The sequence below is a fragment of the Geotrypetes seraphini genome, chromosome 1, assembly GCF_902459505.1.
Source record: "Geotrypetes seraphini chromosome 1, aGeoSer1.1, whole genome shotgun sequence".
Taxonomy (NCBI): Eukaryota; Metazoa; Chordata; class Amphibia; order Gymnophiona; family Dermophiidae; genus Geotrypetes; species Geotrypetes seraphini.
In genome coordinates, this window is record NC_047084.1 from 504,623,519 (window position 1) to 504,641,229 (window position 17,711).

A 17,711-nucleotide genomic window follows, 5' to 3' on the forward strand; every position below is an offset into this window, starting at 1 on the left:
TATCAAGCGAGTTTCCCTTAGTTCCTATGGGTAAACTCGCTTTGATATACGAATATTTTGGTTTACGAGCATGCTTCTGGAACAAATTATGCTCGTAAACCAAGGTTCCACTGTATTAATACTGGCATGGTTATGCCAATAATTCATCATCCTACTTATATTCACGTTTATACCAAATCAATTGTCCTATCTACACATGTAATACTAGGTTTACTATTTCAACTAAATAAACTATACATTTTTTTTTAATATACCTCTTAAGGAGGTTGGCCATTTCAACTAACTATAATCTATTTACATGCATCCTTGAAAGTTCTAGTTCCCTCTCTTTATCAACTTCATAATTTTAGTTGAAGTAATTTGAGAAAAGGATAGCTTTTATCCAGTTTCTTGAATTTTCCAGAGTTCTTTTCTAACTTTAATTCCTTCGGAAGGTCATTTCACCACATCGGTGCCCTACTGAGAACATATATACAGCACAGTTACTTACCGTAACAGGTGTTATCCAGGGACAGCAGGCAGATATTCTCACACATGGATGACATCACTGACGGAACCCCAGTATGGACACTTGAAAAGTGAATCACAATTTTAAGTTTTAGAAAGTTCGCGATCAGCTCGCACCGTGCATGCACGAGTGCCTTCCCGCTCGACATGGGCGCACGGTCCTTCAGTTAAGATAAGCCAGCTAAGAAGCCAACCACGGGAGGAGGGTGGGTTGTGAGAATTTCTGCCTGCTGTCCCTGGATAACACCTGTTACTGTAAGTAACTGTGCTTTATCCTAAGACATGCAGAAAGCATAGTCTCACACATCGAGCTAACTAGAATGGGATGATGGGAGAGTTGGCCTTTAAGAAAATAAATTTTGTAATACTGACTGGTCGAAGTGCCCATCCCGTCTGGAGAAAGACTCCAGACAATAATGTGAGGTGAATATATGAGCTGTACAGATTTCCTCAATAGGAGTAGATCTAAGGAAAGCTACAGAAGCTGCCATAGCTCGGACTTTGTGAGCTGTGACACGACTTTCCAGGCGCAGTCCAGTCTAAGCATAGCAGAGCGATATACAGGCCGCTTCTCAGTTGGAAATTGTTCTCTTGGAAACAGGATGCCCCAACTTATTAGGATCAAATGAGATGAAAAGTTGAGGAGATGTTCTATGTGGCTTTGTCCTGTCGATGTAATAGGCCAAAGCACGTTTACAGTCCAGAGTGTGCAGTGTCGTTTCTCCAGCTGAGAATGGGGCATGGTGGAAAAAACTGGAAGAACAATCGACTGATTGAGATGAAACTCCATGACCACTTTCGGTAGAAACTTAGGATGCGTGTGTAGAACCACTTTATTATGGTGAAAAACTGTGAAGGATGGATCTGCCACCAATGCTTGCAACTCACTGACCCTCCAGGCAGAGGTGAAAGAAATGAGAAAGACAACTTTCCAGGTGAGAAACTTGAGATGACCCATGGCCATTGGTTTCAAATGGAGGTTTCATTAAGATGGAAAGAACCACATTAAGGTCCCAGACCACTGGAGGAGGTTTGAGAGATGGCTTCACATTGAAAAGTCCTTTCATGAATTTGGAGACCAAAGGATGAGCAGTAAGAGGTTTTTCCCCCCAACTGGCATATGAAAACCTGTAATAGCACTGAGATGGACTCTGATAGATGTAGATTTAAGTCCAGGGTCAGACAGATGAAGTAGATAATCCAACACCAATTCCACTGACAAGGAAGTTGGATCGTGATGATGAAGGAGACACCAGGAAGAAAATTGAGTCCACTTTTGTTAATAACATTGTTGAGTGGCTGGCTTCCTGGAGGCATCAATAATATTGTGAACAGGCTGAAAAAGATATAATTCATATGAATTCAGCCCGAGAGAAACCAAGCTGTCAGGTGTAACGACTGCAGGTTGGGATGTAGAAGCGATCCTTGCTTCTAAGTAAGCAGAGTAGGAAAGATTGGTAGAGGAATTGGCTCCTAGGTGCTAAGCTGAAGTAGAAGGGAGAACCAATGCTGCCTGGGCCACAGAGTCTTCAACAGGAGAGGAGTTGGAGGGAATGCACATAGGAACAGGCCTGACCAATCCAGGAGAAATGCATTGGCTTCCAGATGGCGAGGAGAGAAAATTCTGGAGCAAAAATGGGGCAACTTGTGATTGTGATGGGTTGCAAACAAGTCCATGTGAGGAGTGCTCCATTGAGCAAAGATGGGATGGAGAGTCGCAGAGTTGAGAGTCCATTCGTGAAGCTGAAGAATTCTGCTGAGGTTGTCTGCGAGGGAATTCTTCTCCCCTTGAATGTAGACAGCCCTTAAGAAAATGCTGCAAGCCGTCACCCAAAGCCAGATTTTCTGAGCTTCCTGACATAACAGGAGAGAGCCTGTGCCTCCTTGCTTGTTTATGTAGTACATTGATTGTCTGTGCGAAAGAGAAGGACTTGAGGACTCAAGAGGTGTTGGAAAGCTTTAAGAGCATAATATATCACTCGGAGCTCGAGGAAACTGATGTAAAATTTCCACTCCCTGGCAGACCAATGACCTTGTGTTTGAAGGCCCTCAAGATGTGCCCCCCAGGCATAAGGAGAAGCATCCATCATTATCACCTTTTGGGGGGGTAAGTTAAAAAGAAGACCTCTGGATAGATTTTAGGAGGTCATCCACCATTGAAGCAACTGCTGAAGAGCTGATGTGACAGAAATATGTTGAGAGAGACGATCTGTCACTTGAGACCCCTGAGAAGGGCCCACTGAGGAATGCAAAGATATAGTCTTACTAGTGGAGTTACATGAACTGTGGAAGCCATGTGACCAAGGAGAACCATCATGCGCCTCACAGAAATGGTGTGCACCTTCAATATCTGTTGACAAAGGATGCAAAGAGTGTTCAGGCGCTCTGGAGGGAGAAACGCCCTCTTTAGAGTAGTATCGAGGATAGCCCCAATAAACTGAAGATGTTGAGTTGGAATTAGTTGAAATTTGGGGAAATTGACTTCGAATCCCAAAACTTGTAGGAAGGCAATAGTCTAAGATGTAGCTAGAGCTACCTCCTAAGATGACACAGCTTTGATCAACCAGTCGTCCAGGTAAGGAAGGAATTGAAGACTGTGGGATCAGAGAAATGCGGCCACAACAATCAGGCACTTTGTGAAGACTCTGGGAGAAGACGCCAGGCTGAAAGGAAGAACCTTGTATTGGTAATGACGTCCATATACTTGCGGGAAGCCTGATGAATTGGTATATGTGTGTAGGCTTCTTTGAGATCCAGAGAGCATAGCCAGTCGTTCTGATCCAGAAATGGATAAAGAAGGGCAAGGGAAAGCATCTGTAATGTTTCTTTGACTAGAAATTTGTGGGGTCTCCGAGATCCAGAATGTGTCATATACCTCCGGTCTTTTTCGGAATTAAAATATACCGGAATAGAATCCCTGACTCTGCTGATTTAAAGGAACCTCTTCAATGGCATTGAGAAGAAAGAGGGATTGAATCTCCTGAATGAGAAGAGAAGACTGTACAGGGTCCGAAATAGACTCTCTTGGAGAATGATCCGGAGGTAGGGTATGAAAATGGAGAGCATACCCCTGACAAATGATGTCTAGAACCCAGAGATCTGTGGTGATGAGCTCCTAATGATTTATGTAATGCTGACGCCACTCTCCGATCAGCTGAGGTAGCGGTTGGTGAATGGGAACTGTGGCTATGCTCCTGAGGAACACGTCAAAAAGACTTTGTGGGCTTTTGTTGAGCAGCCTATAGTTTAGGTTGCTGACATGGTTACTTCTTTTGTTTCCTAGGCTGAGAAGGAGAAGGAGGAGCAGGCTTTAACTGAAAACCTGTGCTGGTATGAAGAAGCTGGCTTGAAAGTACAGGGCGGTTGAGGCTTCTTCTTTGGTTTAAACAAAGAGTCCCATCTGGTCTCATGAGCGAATAGCGTTTGAGTAGTTGTATCCATTGATGGACCAAAAAGCTCATCTCCTGGACAAGCAGTCCTGCTGATTTACATCAAGTTCAGAAACACAAAGCCAGGCAAGGTGCCTCATGGCCACCGACATGGCTGCTGCTCTAGCTGTAAGTTCATAAGTAGTGCGAACCATATATTTCCGCAATTGAAAAGTCGAAGTGATGAGTTGTTGGAATCTTGATTGCTTAAAGGAATGGAATATACTTTTGAAAAGATGCAAGTTGTTTGACCAAATATTTTAGGTAAAATGAAAAATGGAAATTATAATTACCAGCTCTACTGGCCAACACTGCATTCTGGTATAGATGCTTACCCTACTTGTCCATTGCTCTAACTTCTCTGCCAGGAGGTACAGATGCATAGACACTAGCCCCCCGACAATTTCTTTAGAGTGGATTCAACCACTAATGATTCATGAAGGAGCTGTGGTTTAGGAAAACCTGGAATAGGAACCACCCTATACAAAGAGTCCAGTTTTTTAGGAACCACCGGAATGGAGAGAGGAGCCTCGAGGTTCTTATAGAAAGTCTCTCGTAGACTATCATGGAGCGGGAGCTTCAGCAGGTCTTTAGGAGACTGGTCATAATACAGAGCCTCCAAGAACAACTTGCTATACTTGGAATCCACTTCTAGCAGGATGGAAAGATCTTCAGACATCTGACGGAGAAATTTAGAAAAAGAAGAACATTCAGAAAAAGCTGTATGCCTTTAAGGTGATCGCTGAGGTGAATCTGAACCAGAAGAGTTCTCATCTGCAATAGAGAGTGGTTCCTGTTCTGAATCTCCAAACAAATCCGAATCTTGTATGGAATGAGGACGGTGTGGAAGACTCAGTGTCGAAGCCTCGAGATGCTTGGTCTTATGAGAGTGCTTCCAGTACCACACCGGAGTAACCTCTCTCGATGTTTGAGTCTAGGATGACTGGTGCTGTGTAGATAGATCAATTGACTCCCGTGTTGATGGTCTCTGCATCGGTGGAGCATGAGATTGAGGTGCAGTCTGTGTCGTTCATTGCTCAGACTGAAATCCTGGAAAGTCGGTGTTGACATGGCTGGAATAGTTGGTGTTGACATGGCCTAGATAGCCAGTGTCGACATGGCCATAATTTGAGTCGGCACCAACATTTGAAAATGCTCACCCAAATCTTCCTGAAGCAAACTGTCAATCTTTTATTTGGGGGAGAGCACCGGTACCGCAGGCTTTTTAGCTGGTACCACTGGTGCTGTGTACCGGCCATGTGATGAGGAGGCCAATGTTGAGGCACTCACCGAAATCGTGACCGGGCGCATATGGGACTTTTTCGCGGTCGGCATGACTTGACTCAATGCCACTTTGACCTGAGTCCCAGATGGGGAAGACTTCTTAGCCAGCTTATCCACTGGAGGCTGCGACACCGGAGATGTTTCTGACAGTGCTGATGAGTTTGTGTCGCCTTGGGCGGTGCCGTCGGTGTCGGTAGCAATGTCAGCTCCCCCTCCATAGCGACACTGAACAAACATTATTGTTGAAAAAGGCGGTTTTTCAAAGTCTTTTTTTGAAGTGATGAACAATGAGTACAGGATTCTGGACCGTGCTTGGGCCCTAGACACAAGTGATGTGAGTCAGTCACAGAGTTGGGCTGAGCACAGCGACCATATTTCTTAAATCCTGCCTGCAGACATGACATCGATGGGAAGACTGCTTCGGCAAAATCGGAGGCCAAGGTGGTACACCAGGCCCTGCCGGGCCAAAAACCTGCTAGGGATAAAAAAGAGTTTATTTTTAACCGAAGTAACTCTAACAATAATAAATTAAAAGGTCACTGATACGAGAGCGGGAAGGCAAAAAAGTTTTCAACAGCCGTTGAAATGTGTCTTCTTAGCTCCGTGGAAACTAAAAAACTGAGGGACCGCATATCTACGTCGGGCGGGAAGACACTCACGTATGCGTGGTACAGGCTGATCACGAACTTTCTAAAACTTAAAGTTGCAATTCACTTTTTAAGTGTCCGTACCAGGGCTCCGTCGGTGACGTCACCCATGTGTGAGAATATGCTGCCTGCTTATCCTGGGATAAACACAATATAATCTTATTAACAATACATAATGGTTAACCACAAATTTAAACTACTCAAAGCACACTGTATGTTTCTCAACATTCATTCCTACCGAACACCTGGCCTTGGTCATACATGCAGAACACATATAACCCTATGCAAATAGAGGACCACAAACTAAAATTACTAACATATACATACAAAGACTCTGCATGTAGTACAACCCCCAGAGAAATAGAAACAAAAGCATTTCTTCCTGAACAGTGCAAAATATAGATAGCAGATGCAATTTCTCAAAACTGACACAATTCAATCACTAAATTTAAAATAAAATCATTTTCCCCCTACCTTTGTTTCCTGGTGATTTTGGTTTTCAAACCATCTTTTTTCAGTCTCTGGCTGCACTTTCTTCTGTCTGTGCTCTTAACTGTGTATCCAGGGCCACCTTATCCATTTGATGTTTTCCTCTCCTTCACTTTCTGCCATACATCCTTCTTTAGCATTAACTTTTAACATTCAACTTTCTTCTCAAAATCTACTTTTCTATGTCTTCACTTCCCATCTATCCATGTGTACCATCTCCTCCCTCTTTCTTCTCCCCTAGTCCCATCTATCCATAAGAAGCATTTCTTCTTATCTCTTCCCTGCCACACCCGTTGCTGTGCGCCATCTCCTCCCTCTGTCTCCCCTTCCCCTCCATCCCTGTGCTCCAACTCATCCCTCTGCCATGGTCAGACATCTGTCTTTCCCCTTCCCCTCTCATATGGTCTGGAATCGTTCTCCTCCCCTTCCCATAGCCTGGAATTTCTCTCTTCTCCCATAGTCTGGCATCTCTCTTCCCCCTCCTTCCCTTCCATTCTGTGGTCTGGCATATCTCTCTCTCTCCTTCCAATTTCAGTGGTCTGACATCTCTCTCTTCCCTCCTTCCATTACCCTTCTACGGAATCTGACATCTCTCCCATCTTTGAGTCATCTCTCCTCCCTCCCAGTGTAACATTTCTCCCTCCCTCCTCCCCACCACTATTGAGGTACAATTCTCTCTCTTTCTTCCTTTCCTCCTTTCCTCATATACATAATCTCTCTTTCCCTCTCATTCCACACACCTTATGTCCAACAATTTTCTGTTCCTTTCCCTCTCCCAATGGCAGCATTTCTTTTTTTCCCTTCCCACTATCCCACCTGTGCATCTCTCTTTTCCTCCTTTCCTAACACCCCCCAGCCCATGCATTTGTCCTTCCCAACCATTTTCCAGTACATGCAGTATCTGTCTTTCCCAACCACCCCAAGCCCCTGAGCATCTGTCCTCTCTGCCTTCTCAACTCTCAACCCCAGCCAGTGGCATGTATAATGTTATTTCCTTCCTTACCCCCTAGCGGGATCCTGTCGCACAACCTCTTTCTTCGGCTTTTGACTCTTGACTCCCAACTCCCCCACACACCTACCTCCTTCCTGATGTTTGTTTTTTAAAATCTTTGGGCAGCGTCGACAAGATCAGCATCTTGCTGTTGGCCTGCCTCGGAAGTCTTATTTCAGCAGTGATTTCCTGTTTCTGCATAGGCAGGCTGCTGCTAAAAGAAGACTTCCAGGGCAGGCCGACGGCAAGACGCTGATCTCGTCGACGCTGCCCGAAGATATTTAAAAAATGAACACTGGGGAGGAGGTTGGTGTGTGGGAGAGTTGGTTGTTGAGAGTCAAGAGTTGAAAGCTGAAGAAGAGGCCATGAGGCAGGGTCCTGCTAGGGGGAAAGGAAGGAAATAACGTTGTACACATGACACTGACCAGTGGGGGAGCAGAGCCACTGCCAATTTTGGGGGCAGCCACGGCTCCTGTGCACCCCCCCCCCCGTTCCAATGCCTATGGGTAATAGGGTCTACTCCTCCAACAGAGCTGGCTTATGACTCCCATTGTGGTACCCCACACTAAGGCAGAAACAAATCACAGCAGAGCCCACCAGCAATCCAGGACCACAATGATGAGGACTTTTGGCCTGCTGAAAAGCTGCTTCTACTGCCTAAAGAGATCTGGAAAAGAACTGCTCTATAGACCAAACAAAGTATATCAGATATTCCTGGCATGCATCATGTTACACAATTTGGCATTAAGGCACAGACAACTTTTCCATAGTCAGCAGAGGTAAAAGACCAGGATACGGAAGAGAATGAAGAGCCATCCACACAGGATGATCCATCCATATCAGATAGGTCTGACAAAAGAACATAAGAGTTTCCATAGACAGACCAAAGATCCATCAAGCCCAATATCCTGTTTCCAACAGTGGCCAAGCCAGGTCACAAGTACCTGACAAGATTCCAAGAAGAAAAACAGATTTTATGCTGCTTATTCTAGGAATAAGCAGTGGATTTCCCCAAGCTTATGGACTTCTCTTTTAGGAAACTATCCAAACATTTTTCAAACCCTGCTTCACCGGCAATGAATTCCAGAGTTTATGTTAAGTGAAGAAATAATCTCTTTGGTTTGTTTTAAATCTACTACTTAGTAGCTTCATCACATGTCCCCTAGTCCTAGTTGTTGTTGTATTTTTTTTGAAAGAGTAAACAAGAGGTGATAGGCTCAGGAGTAATCTAAGGAAATATCTTTTACAGAAAGGGTGGCAAATATGTGGAATAGTCTCCCAGTAGAGGTAGTAGAGAAAAAGACTGTCTGAATTCAAGAAAGCATGGGATAGGCACATGGGATCTCTTAGGGAGAGGAGGAGATAGCGGATGCTATGGATGGCAAGACTGAATGGCCCATTTGTCCTTTCTCTGCCATCATCTTTCTATGTTTCTACTCGTTCTACTCCACTCAGTATTTTATAGACCTCTATCATATCTTCCCTGAGCTGTCTCTTCTCTAAGCTGAATAGCCCTAGCTGCTTTAGCCTTTACTCATAGGGAAGTCGTCCCATCCCTTGTATTATTTTTGTCGCCCTTCTCTAATTCTACTATATCTTTTTTGAGATATAGTGACCTGAACTGCACACAGTATTTGAGGAGCAATACAAGGGCATTATAACATTTTCATATTTGTTTTACATTCCTTTCCTAATAATTCCTAACATTCTATGTTTTCTTATCTGCTGCACACTGAGCTGAGGGTTTTAATGTATCCTCAATAATGACACCTAGATCCTTTTCTTGGGCAGAGACTCCTAACATGCATCATAGCTATAGTTTGGGTTCCTCTTTACCACATACATCACTGCACTTGCTCACATTAAATGTCAATTGACATTTTGATGCACACTCTCCCCTTGCAATTTTTCATAACCCTCTTGCAATTGAACAACTTTGTGTCATCAGCAAATTTAATTATCTCACTAATTATTCCTATCTCTGCACAGACCTCTGTGGACCCCCACTATTTACCCTTCTACATTGAGAATATTGACCATTTAAATCTACTCTTTTCTGTGAAGGTGTGTGATTATAATAAAGAAAATGATGGGTACAGTGCTCTTCATTGCCTTCCCTGTCTCCCCAGTGGTGATAACTGCCTAGAGAATGACATGGGGACAAATTTGTCCCATCCCCATGAATTCTGTCCCTGTTCCATCCCTGCAAGCTGTCCTCATCTGCACAAGTCTCGAACACATGATTTTCAAGTGTTTGAGACTTGTGCAGATGAGGACAGAGCTTGCAGTGATGGGGAAGGCACAGGGACGGAACTCACGGGGATGGGACAGGAATGGAGATAGATCCCATGGTGACGGGGACAAATTTGCCCCCATATCATTCTCTGCCTGTGTCTCATATCCTTCTCATCCTATTTCCCCACATCTGGACATACTACATTTCCCCTTTCACATTCCATACCCTTCTGAACAGTACCACCCTTCACCATCTGCAAACCTTTTCTGGCATGACATTCTGAGCAGCTGGATGGGATGCCATTCCTCTCAAAGAAGCTTGATGACACATCGTTCAGCAGTCTAGAGTGATGTGCAGCTCCATGGAAGTAAAAGAAGACCATGGGGCCTGTGGTGTATTGCACTGGCTGTGATGGAGTTGCTTTCACACATCTGGCAGCAGGACCAGGGGACAAGGAGGACAAGCAGGTATCTGGCATAACTTTGGAGAATCATAGTGCCACAAGTGGACTTACTGTATATCAGCAGATGTTGCTTTTCCTAGTGATGCAGGTGACACAGATGGCACAAAGGTGGAGTAGGGGTGTCTAGTGTCTAAGCTAGCCCCTGCACAGCTCATTTTTAGGCACATAGCCAGGCTCTCACTGATGAGGAACCACACTTCACTCAATGCAGGGGCATCTGACTTTCAGTGAGGCAAATACTTCTGCATCTATAGTTTCCTTCTAAGCGATGAGCTCTAAGTTCTGCTCTAGAAGCTGTATAGCGCACTTCATAAGTGCCTATGTCACCCTATATGATTCTCCCCCACCTAGGTCACCTTCTGGATGCCCTCTGAATGAGACAATGCCTTTGTTTTGTTTATTTATTTTTCATTATTATATTAAGTAAATATTTGTACAGAAAAGAAATATATAGTTAAATAAGACTAGAAATTATATTAATAACAAATTTAAATTATTCATTTCTCAAGTCCACAATATATGAATCCAAGATTACAATAAGGGGATTACCAAGAAGAAACAAATTATGGGGTCCTTTTATTAAGGTGCACTAACCGATTTAGCGCATGCTAAAGATTAGCATGCACTAAATGCTAAGGCATCCATTATAGCCTATGGACATCTTAGCATTTAGCGTGCACTAAATCGGTTAGCGCATCTTAATAAAACAAAAAAATCACCTAGAAATGGAGATCACATAAACTTAAAAGCTGTAGGAAAGAGTCATCTCAAACTCCCTCAATGCACTTTGTAGCCAGAAATGCTGTAATATGGGACAGCTCAAAGAAAACATATTTTCAGTGTTTGATATCTCACAATACATTTGTTAGGTGTGAGTTTTCCCAATGGATGTCCATATGCCAATTATTGTTTGTTAAGGCCCTTAAATAGCTCATTAACCACTTAGTTTGGACGCCTAAGTCCCACTCAGTGTTAGACACCCTTTATAAAATCAGAGCCTAACCCTTGATGAGCAAATGGCTGCATCTTACCAATGCGGTGTGCATTGAATTTTTTGACAGCACACAATTTTTAACACAGCTGTAATTTGCATGTTATTAGTTTATTGTATTGGAAGTAAAAATATTTTTAGTGTATGCATTAAAATGCAGGAGCTTAGCACAATGTTCTAACACATGGTTTTCTGCATCAAGGCCCAGGTATGTTAAAGAGCAAACAGCAGGATCACCATAGCAGCTATGATCAGATGCAGGAAGAAGCAAACATTAAGGCCCGGATGCACTAAACTCACCGTGCATTTTAAAGATCATCACTAAACCAGTTTAAATTGGTTTAGTGTCAAAGTAATTTATCGATTGATGCACGCAATGGCTCGCCATGGGATTTTCTGTGCATTTGTTTCAGCTTCTGACTTTGCTATGCAAATGAGCTCATTAGCATTAAAATGAGGTCATTAATATTAAAACAAGCACTCCAACCAATGTCCTAACATCATTTTGGAATGTACAAAATCTAGTGCCGACTTCTAACAACTCGAAATTACCGACAGGTCTGCCATATATGCATGATTTAAAGGCGATTTTTATGCTCACCCCTCGTCAGCCATGAACCTCCAGATCCCCCAATAAAGATCGGCAATAGGGATGCCCACTCCCTCCTGCCTTGGAAATCTATAAGCCCCCATTCTTTTGACCCCCCAGGAAGATCATCAACAGGAGGGATGCCCACTCCCTCCTTCCCACCTCGGCTACCCGTATCCCCCGCATACTCCAAACCCCTCCCTGTGAAGATCATGGCCCCCTGGACTCCCCCACACTCCTGACCACTCCTCCCCATGAAGTTCACAGCCACCAAACTCCTGACCATCCCCCAGTGAAGATAATCGGCAGGCGGGATGACCACTCCCTCCCTTACACAGAAGACAGCAGGAGGGATGCCCAGTCCCTCCTTCTGGCAGGCCCGCTTCTTCAAAATGGCGGGCCTTCCCCTTTCCGATGCGGGAGGGGCCTAAGGCACTAATTGACTCAAATACCTAAGTCCCCTCCCAGGGGAAGGGGCCTTATGTACCTGAGGCAGTCAGAGACTTAGGCCCCTGCCTAGTGCATCCTGGGATACACCGGGAGGAGCCTAAAGCCCCGATAGGCTCAGGCACCTTCCCCTGGGGACTGACTATGCATATGTGTCAAAGTTGCTTTTCAAATGACTGATTGGATGGGATTATGGCAGACCTCTGTGAAACTCATTTGCATGTGAAGTTGTTTGAACATCGATCGCTGTTTTCAAATCGGACAATTTGTCAGCCCAACAGTGACCCACAGAATTTTAATGATGAATTTTTTGCATCTGGGCCTAAATGGGCACCACAACTTCCCTTTCCATCACCATACCCCAGCACAGCCTGTTGCTAAGGCAAAAAAAAAAAAAAAAAATGGAAAGGTCACTTTCTGAATTTTCCCTGGTCCCCCAAATGGGTTCTGTTAATATGGATGCAGATGGAGAGATCCCAAGTGAAAAGATGAATGAAGTTAGTAAGAAGAAAGGGTGAATGCACCTGCTGGTGCTGGAGTGCAAGAGCAGCTGGGTGAATATTGCAGACTAAGTCAAAAAAGATATACAGGGGTAACTCTTTCAAGTCAAGGTTACTGTCGAGTGACTAAAGAGATTAATAGAACAAAATAAAGTGGGTGAATATTGCAAGCAGAGGTCAACCAAGAGGGGTGAATGCTGGAGCAAGTGCAAAATGAAGAGATGATTTTTGAGGATGAGTGACAAAGAAAAGGGGGAGGGGTGAGAGATGGGAGAGCATACAGAAAGGATAAATTCTGGAAGCTTGAGTTTAGGGAATTAATACAAGGCATGTATTAATTCCCTAAACTCAAAGAAAGCTGGAGGGACTGAATGATAAGGGCAAAGGCAGATAAAGAGGGAGTAATGAGTAACATTGATGAATCCACTAGGAAGGGATAAAAGCTGGGGAGCGTGAGTGGCAAGGTGTAAATTCTAGGGAAGGGATGAATGTTAGGGATGGAGGATGGTTCCAAGGAAGCATTGTACAGGACTGGCAAATCATAAGGAAAAGGTGTAAATACTGGAGGCCAGGAGTGAGTAGGCAAGGTGAGAAGGATGAGGATAGGATAATAATGAGGGAACAGGTGCATATGGAGGATTTATTTCCTCCTCAGAGTTGGCAAACCTAACCTGAAGAAACCAAACTCACTGCCCCAATGAGTTTGGTTCTTTGGTTGTACATGGAGGGAAAATACTCCACAGAATAATTTCTCCTCCAGGCAGTATCCATCCCAATACTCAACTATATTTCAAGGTCTCCATAATCATAAAAAAAAAAAAAGCTGTGTCAACACACACCTGCCCTCCCACCAGGTAACTAATTTGTGGCTGCATGCTGCCACTGTGATAGTCTTTAAGTCTTTAAGTTTTTTAGGCTAGCTGTGCTCAAGTCAAATATTGTGAGACTGGCACATCTGATATCATTCATTTTCAAAACAATTGAGATGTCAGCATTTAGGAGGGCGTGGATCACTATCAAGAAGGATTGGTGTTTTTGGTTCTCAGTCTTTGAGGTACAGTACTGACCAGCATACTAGGAACTATATACTAAAGATTTTTTTCCCATTTTGTGTCTTGGGTAAAAAATTATTAGTAAATAGGGTCCAGGTGGTAAGGTATGATCCTTAAACAAGTGATTGTGAATGAAGAGATGAAGATGTATTATTTAATGTAATTTTGTATGTGATTTTGTTCCTTGCTTAGATTTGTGGATAAGCGGGTTATAAATAATTTTAAACAAATAAATAAGATCACTGAGATAAAAAATAGAAAGCCAAAGGTATAAGAAGACATCAGTAAGCTAAGTATTGAACAGAGCACCAAAGGCCATTGCATAAGTTGGATCAAGTGCAATAGATTGTCTCTTTGCTAAATGTAGATGACTAGCCTCCCAATATGTATCATGTCTCTTTTTTCCTAAGGTAAATTGAAGAAAATAGAATCAAATGTATACCATAAAATTGAGGGTCAGTGATCGCCTCTTCACCTAGACAGCAAACAAAAACAAAAAAAGTGTCTCAGTATATTTGTGAATGTATTGGAACAAGTAGTAATTCAGAATCTGTTCTGGAGTTAAATACGAGACATATTCCTATAATATCTTGTAGACCAGCATCCCATAAAAAAAAAGAAATATGAAAATAAAAAGATATTTCTACCATACATCTTTTTAAAATCCATTTTCAGGGAAATTCAATTTGTCAAGTATCTTTCAAATTAAGGAACAATAACATGTGGTAAAGATAAGAATGAGTGAAGGAAAGGTAAGAATGAGTGAAGGAAAAGAGATCAAAGCCTCAAAACATTAAGGGGCATTTTTGCTCTCCAGTGTGTACCCTAAAATTATCTTTACTCCACTCTTAAGTGTAATAGGCATGACCAGACCTGTCTTGGACTGATGTGGATAAGGTGCCAACCCTACTCATTTGAGGATTTCTGCTTTGAAATGCTAAATCATTTCAATTGGGATTATAGAATAGCTCCAGATCAACAGGGGTAGGCTAAGACAGTTAGTTTCATCTTCATGCTTGCAACAGAGATAAACCCATGTACTGGTTCAAGCAGCCCTAGAAGACCTAAATTCACTTTATAGCTCTATTAATATACTAATGAGAGATACTGACAGTATGTTAAAAAGAGTGGGTCCAATATTTAATATTCAGTGCTACTGAAAATTCAGAGGGACTTACATGGCACTATCTAATTAGTGCTGAGGTGGTCCCAGGACAGGGTCTGGGTGGAACTGGGATTTACCCAGTTAGAAGTGAATTTCAGACCACAGTGTAGGTGCCAGAATAAAGTCAGAACAGCAACAAAAGCTGTACTAATTTTATCCAACCAGTCATTTAGGTACCAGTCTCAATATCACCTGACACCGAGATAATTTTTAGCAGCCAGCCAAGACCCAGATATTCAATAGCAGTGCCTAGATTAAGCTAAGCAGTGGATATACAGCCCATATTCTGTTCACAGTGGTCAGCACCTTTAAGATCATGGATCGCTATGGGCTGAATACTGGCCTGTATATGTTTAATGGCAATGATAAGTTGCTAAAAGTCAGATTTTAGATAATTAAGACTCCGGGTCCAGATGTTTCAAATTCCAATGGTGTGTTAATAAAGGAGCTGCCAATGTAGAGCTTTTTCTATAAAACATGCAGGAATGGACATGTAAGACGATAAGAACATAAGAATTGCCATACTGGGACAGACTGAAGGTCCATCAAGCCCAGCATCTATATTTTAAGACAGGGTATGTATTGGATCCTCCCAGATCTCATGGAAAATGTACCAGATTGGTTGTATTTGGAATGGCGGCTCCTGTTTCCTTTGCATTTGTTTCATCTTATTAGTATAAATTTGCCCAGGAAATATAAAAATAATAGAATTTTGTTGGATACTTGGAAGACTTTACGTTATATTAGTAATTTATCACCAGACCCAATTTCTAAATCGTTAAATCAATCCATTTGGGTAAACTCCAAGATCAAAATTGGTGGGTTTAAAATCGTTTGGAAGCACTGGATTATTGCAGGTATACGGACTTTAAATGATGTGATTATAAATGGATCATTGCTTAATTTTTCACAATTGCAACATAAATTTGGTTTAAATAAATCACAAAGTTTTAAATGGTTGCAGTTGAAGCAGGCTATTCAGGAAGGGTTCCCTGAATGGAAAGTTCTTAATTCTCAGTATAGTTTGGAATTCCTGTGCTTTCAGGCGGATTTCTTGGGCCACCAAGCCGCACAGTGGTATAAATTGTTATATGGATATTTGAATAAAAAACAAAAAACTTTTCTTAGGGTTATTTGGAGCATTGAGCTTGGGCACCAAATTTCTGCCTCTCAATGGCCACGTTTTTGGTCTTGGAGAATAAAAACTACAAGGGCAGCATCTATGAGACAGACTTGTTTTTTTGTTGCATAGAGGTTTATGGACCCCAGTTCGTTTACAGAAGTTGGATAGTTCAAGGTCCAATAGATGCTGGCATTGTAGTTTAGAAACTGGGACATTAGATCATTTGATATTTTTCTGTCCCTATATAAATACCTTTTGGAAGCTAATTTGGCCCCAAATTAATTCTTTGTTAGAAAATAATGTTGGCCTTTTATATGATACTGTATTATTTGGTACATCAATGAGATTTAAAAGCCATTGATTATTTATTCTAATGATCAGACATCTTAAACACCTCAGTATTGGAAAAGATAGAGGGAGGGTGGGAGTATGAATGATAATAATTAATAATTGTTAATTATTAGTATATGGGAGGGAGGGGTGGGATTCTTTTATATTTATAAGATTGTCAAGTGATTAATTAATATATTTCTGATGGATTATTGTACACTTGTTGTAATTTTTGAAAACGAATAAAGATTTATTTAGCCCAGCATCTTGTTTCCAACAGTGACAGCACCTATTTTGCAATTGTCAATGAAAGCAACTTGGCACCATACATATTGAAGTACTGGTTCATATATGTGTATGTTGGCACTTCAGAACACATCAAAGAAAGTAGAGGTTGACCAATGGTGCTCCCAAAATGAAGAATGAGAGGACACCAGAGGTACAAACACAAAAGTATAAATAAATTTGTTTACTGAACAAATAAAAAATGGCCAAATAATTTTGACACGGAGCCATATTTTGGTGAGTACTACTTGCATCAGGAGTAGCAAATTTAGAAGAACTCAACAATTCTCACATTGATTGTATGCTTACTGTTGGTACTAACAGAGATCATAAACATTCTTTCAGATTGTGCCCTCTACTATAGGCAACTTGGAGACCCACTATGTATTTGAACTTCAGTATCTTGACCTGCAGATGAATTTGTTTGCACTGAAACTAAATTCACTTTAAGCTAGTGTGACTATTAATTTTTTTGAGTTCTTCTAGAATTACAACTTCTGAGGCAGGCGGTCTTCACCAAAACATGGCTCTCTGTTGAGTCCAGCTGCAAAAACTGTTTTGCCTTCACACGCTTGGCTTATTTATTTAAAACATTTATAACCTGCATATTCAGCATCTATGCAGGTAACAACGATACATGCATTATTAAAACAAAACTCAACAAAACACATAAAATACAGCATACAACTTACAACCTGAAACCAGTGCACTAAAAATGGGCAAAGTGTAATTTGGCCTTAGTCTTGAAAAGGCCAATCGGGAAAAAAATAAGCTTTCAAATTGTTCCGGAATACCAAGAAATCAGAAATTAGATGAATGGTGAAATTTTACAATAGGACTTTATTTGGCCTATTTTAATTTGTTCAATACACAAATTTTGCACCTCTGATGCCCCTCATCCTTCATTTCTGGAAGCACATTTGGTCTTCCTCTACTTTTTTTGGGTGTGTTACCGTATATAGAGCTTTGCTCTCCTTTGGTTCCTGTTTTCCTTTTGGCACTTCAGAACATGTGAGTAAGTTCTGACATTTAAACATGTGTGTCTACCATTTTAAAAACCTAGACTATTTTTCCAAATTAGTTATAAAATCTGCAATCATTTAGCATTATTGATTTTGGGGGAGGAGAGGAGGGGGCAGTGGCTTGGCAAGGGTGAGAGGCACTCAGGGCATTGGTGCCTCTCT

The 17,711-nt window shown here is 42.0% G+C and overlaps 1 protein-coding gene across 5 annotated transcripts in view; it reads right to left on the reverse strand.

Annotated features, from left to right (window-relative positions):
- NTRK2 (neurotrophic receptor tyrosine kinase 2) overlaps positions 1-17,711 on the reverse strand; it is a 546,312-nt gene that overhangs the window by 346,419 nt on the left and 182,182 nt on the right. For 4 of the 5 annotated variants that reach the window (XM_033927854.1, XM_033927846.1, XM_033927883.1 and 1 more), the window contains one exon: positions 14,067-14,099. The exons of the other annotated variant lie outside the window; for it this stretch is intronic. In XM_033927854.1, coding sequence (XP_033783745.1) covers positions 14,067-14,099 — 33 coding nt within the window. The remainder of the gene's footprint in view (positions 1-14,066; positions 14,100-17,711) is intronic. 5 annotated transcript variants of the gene reach the window in all.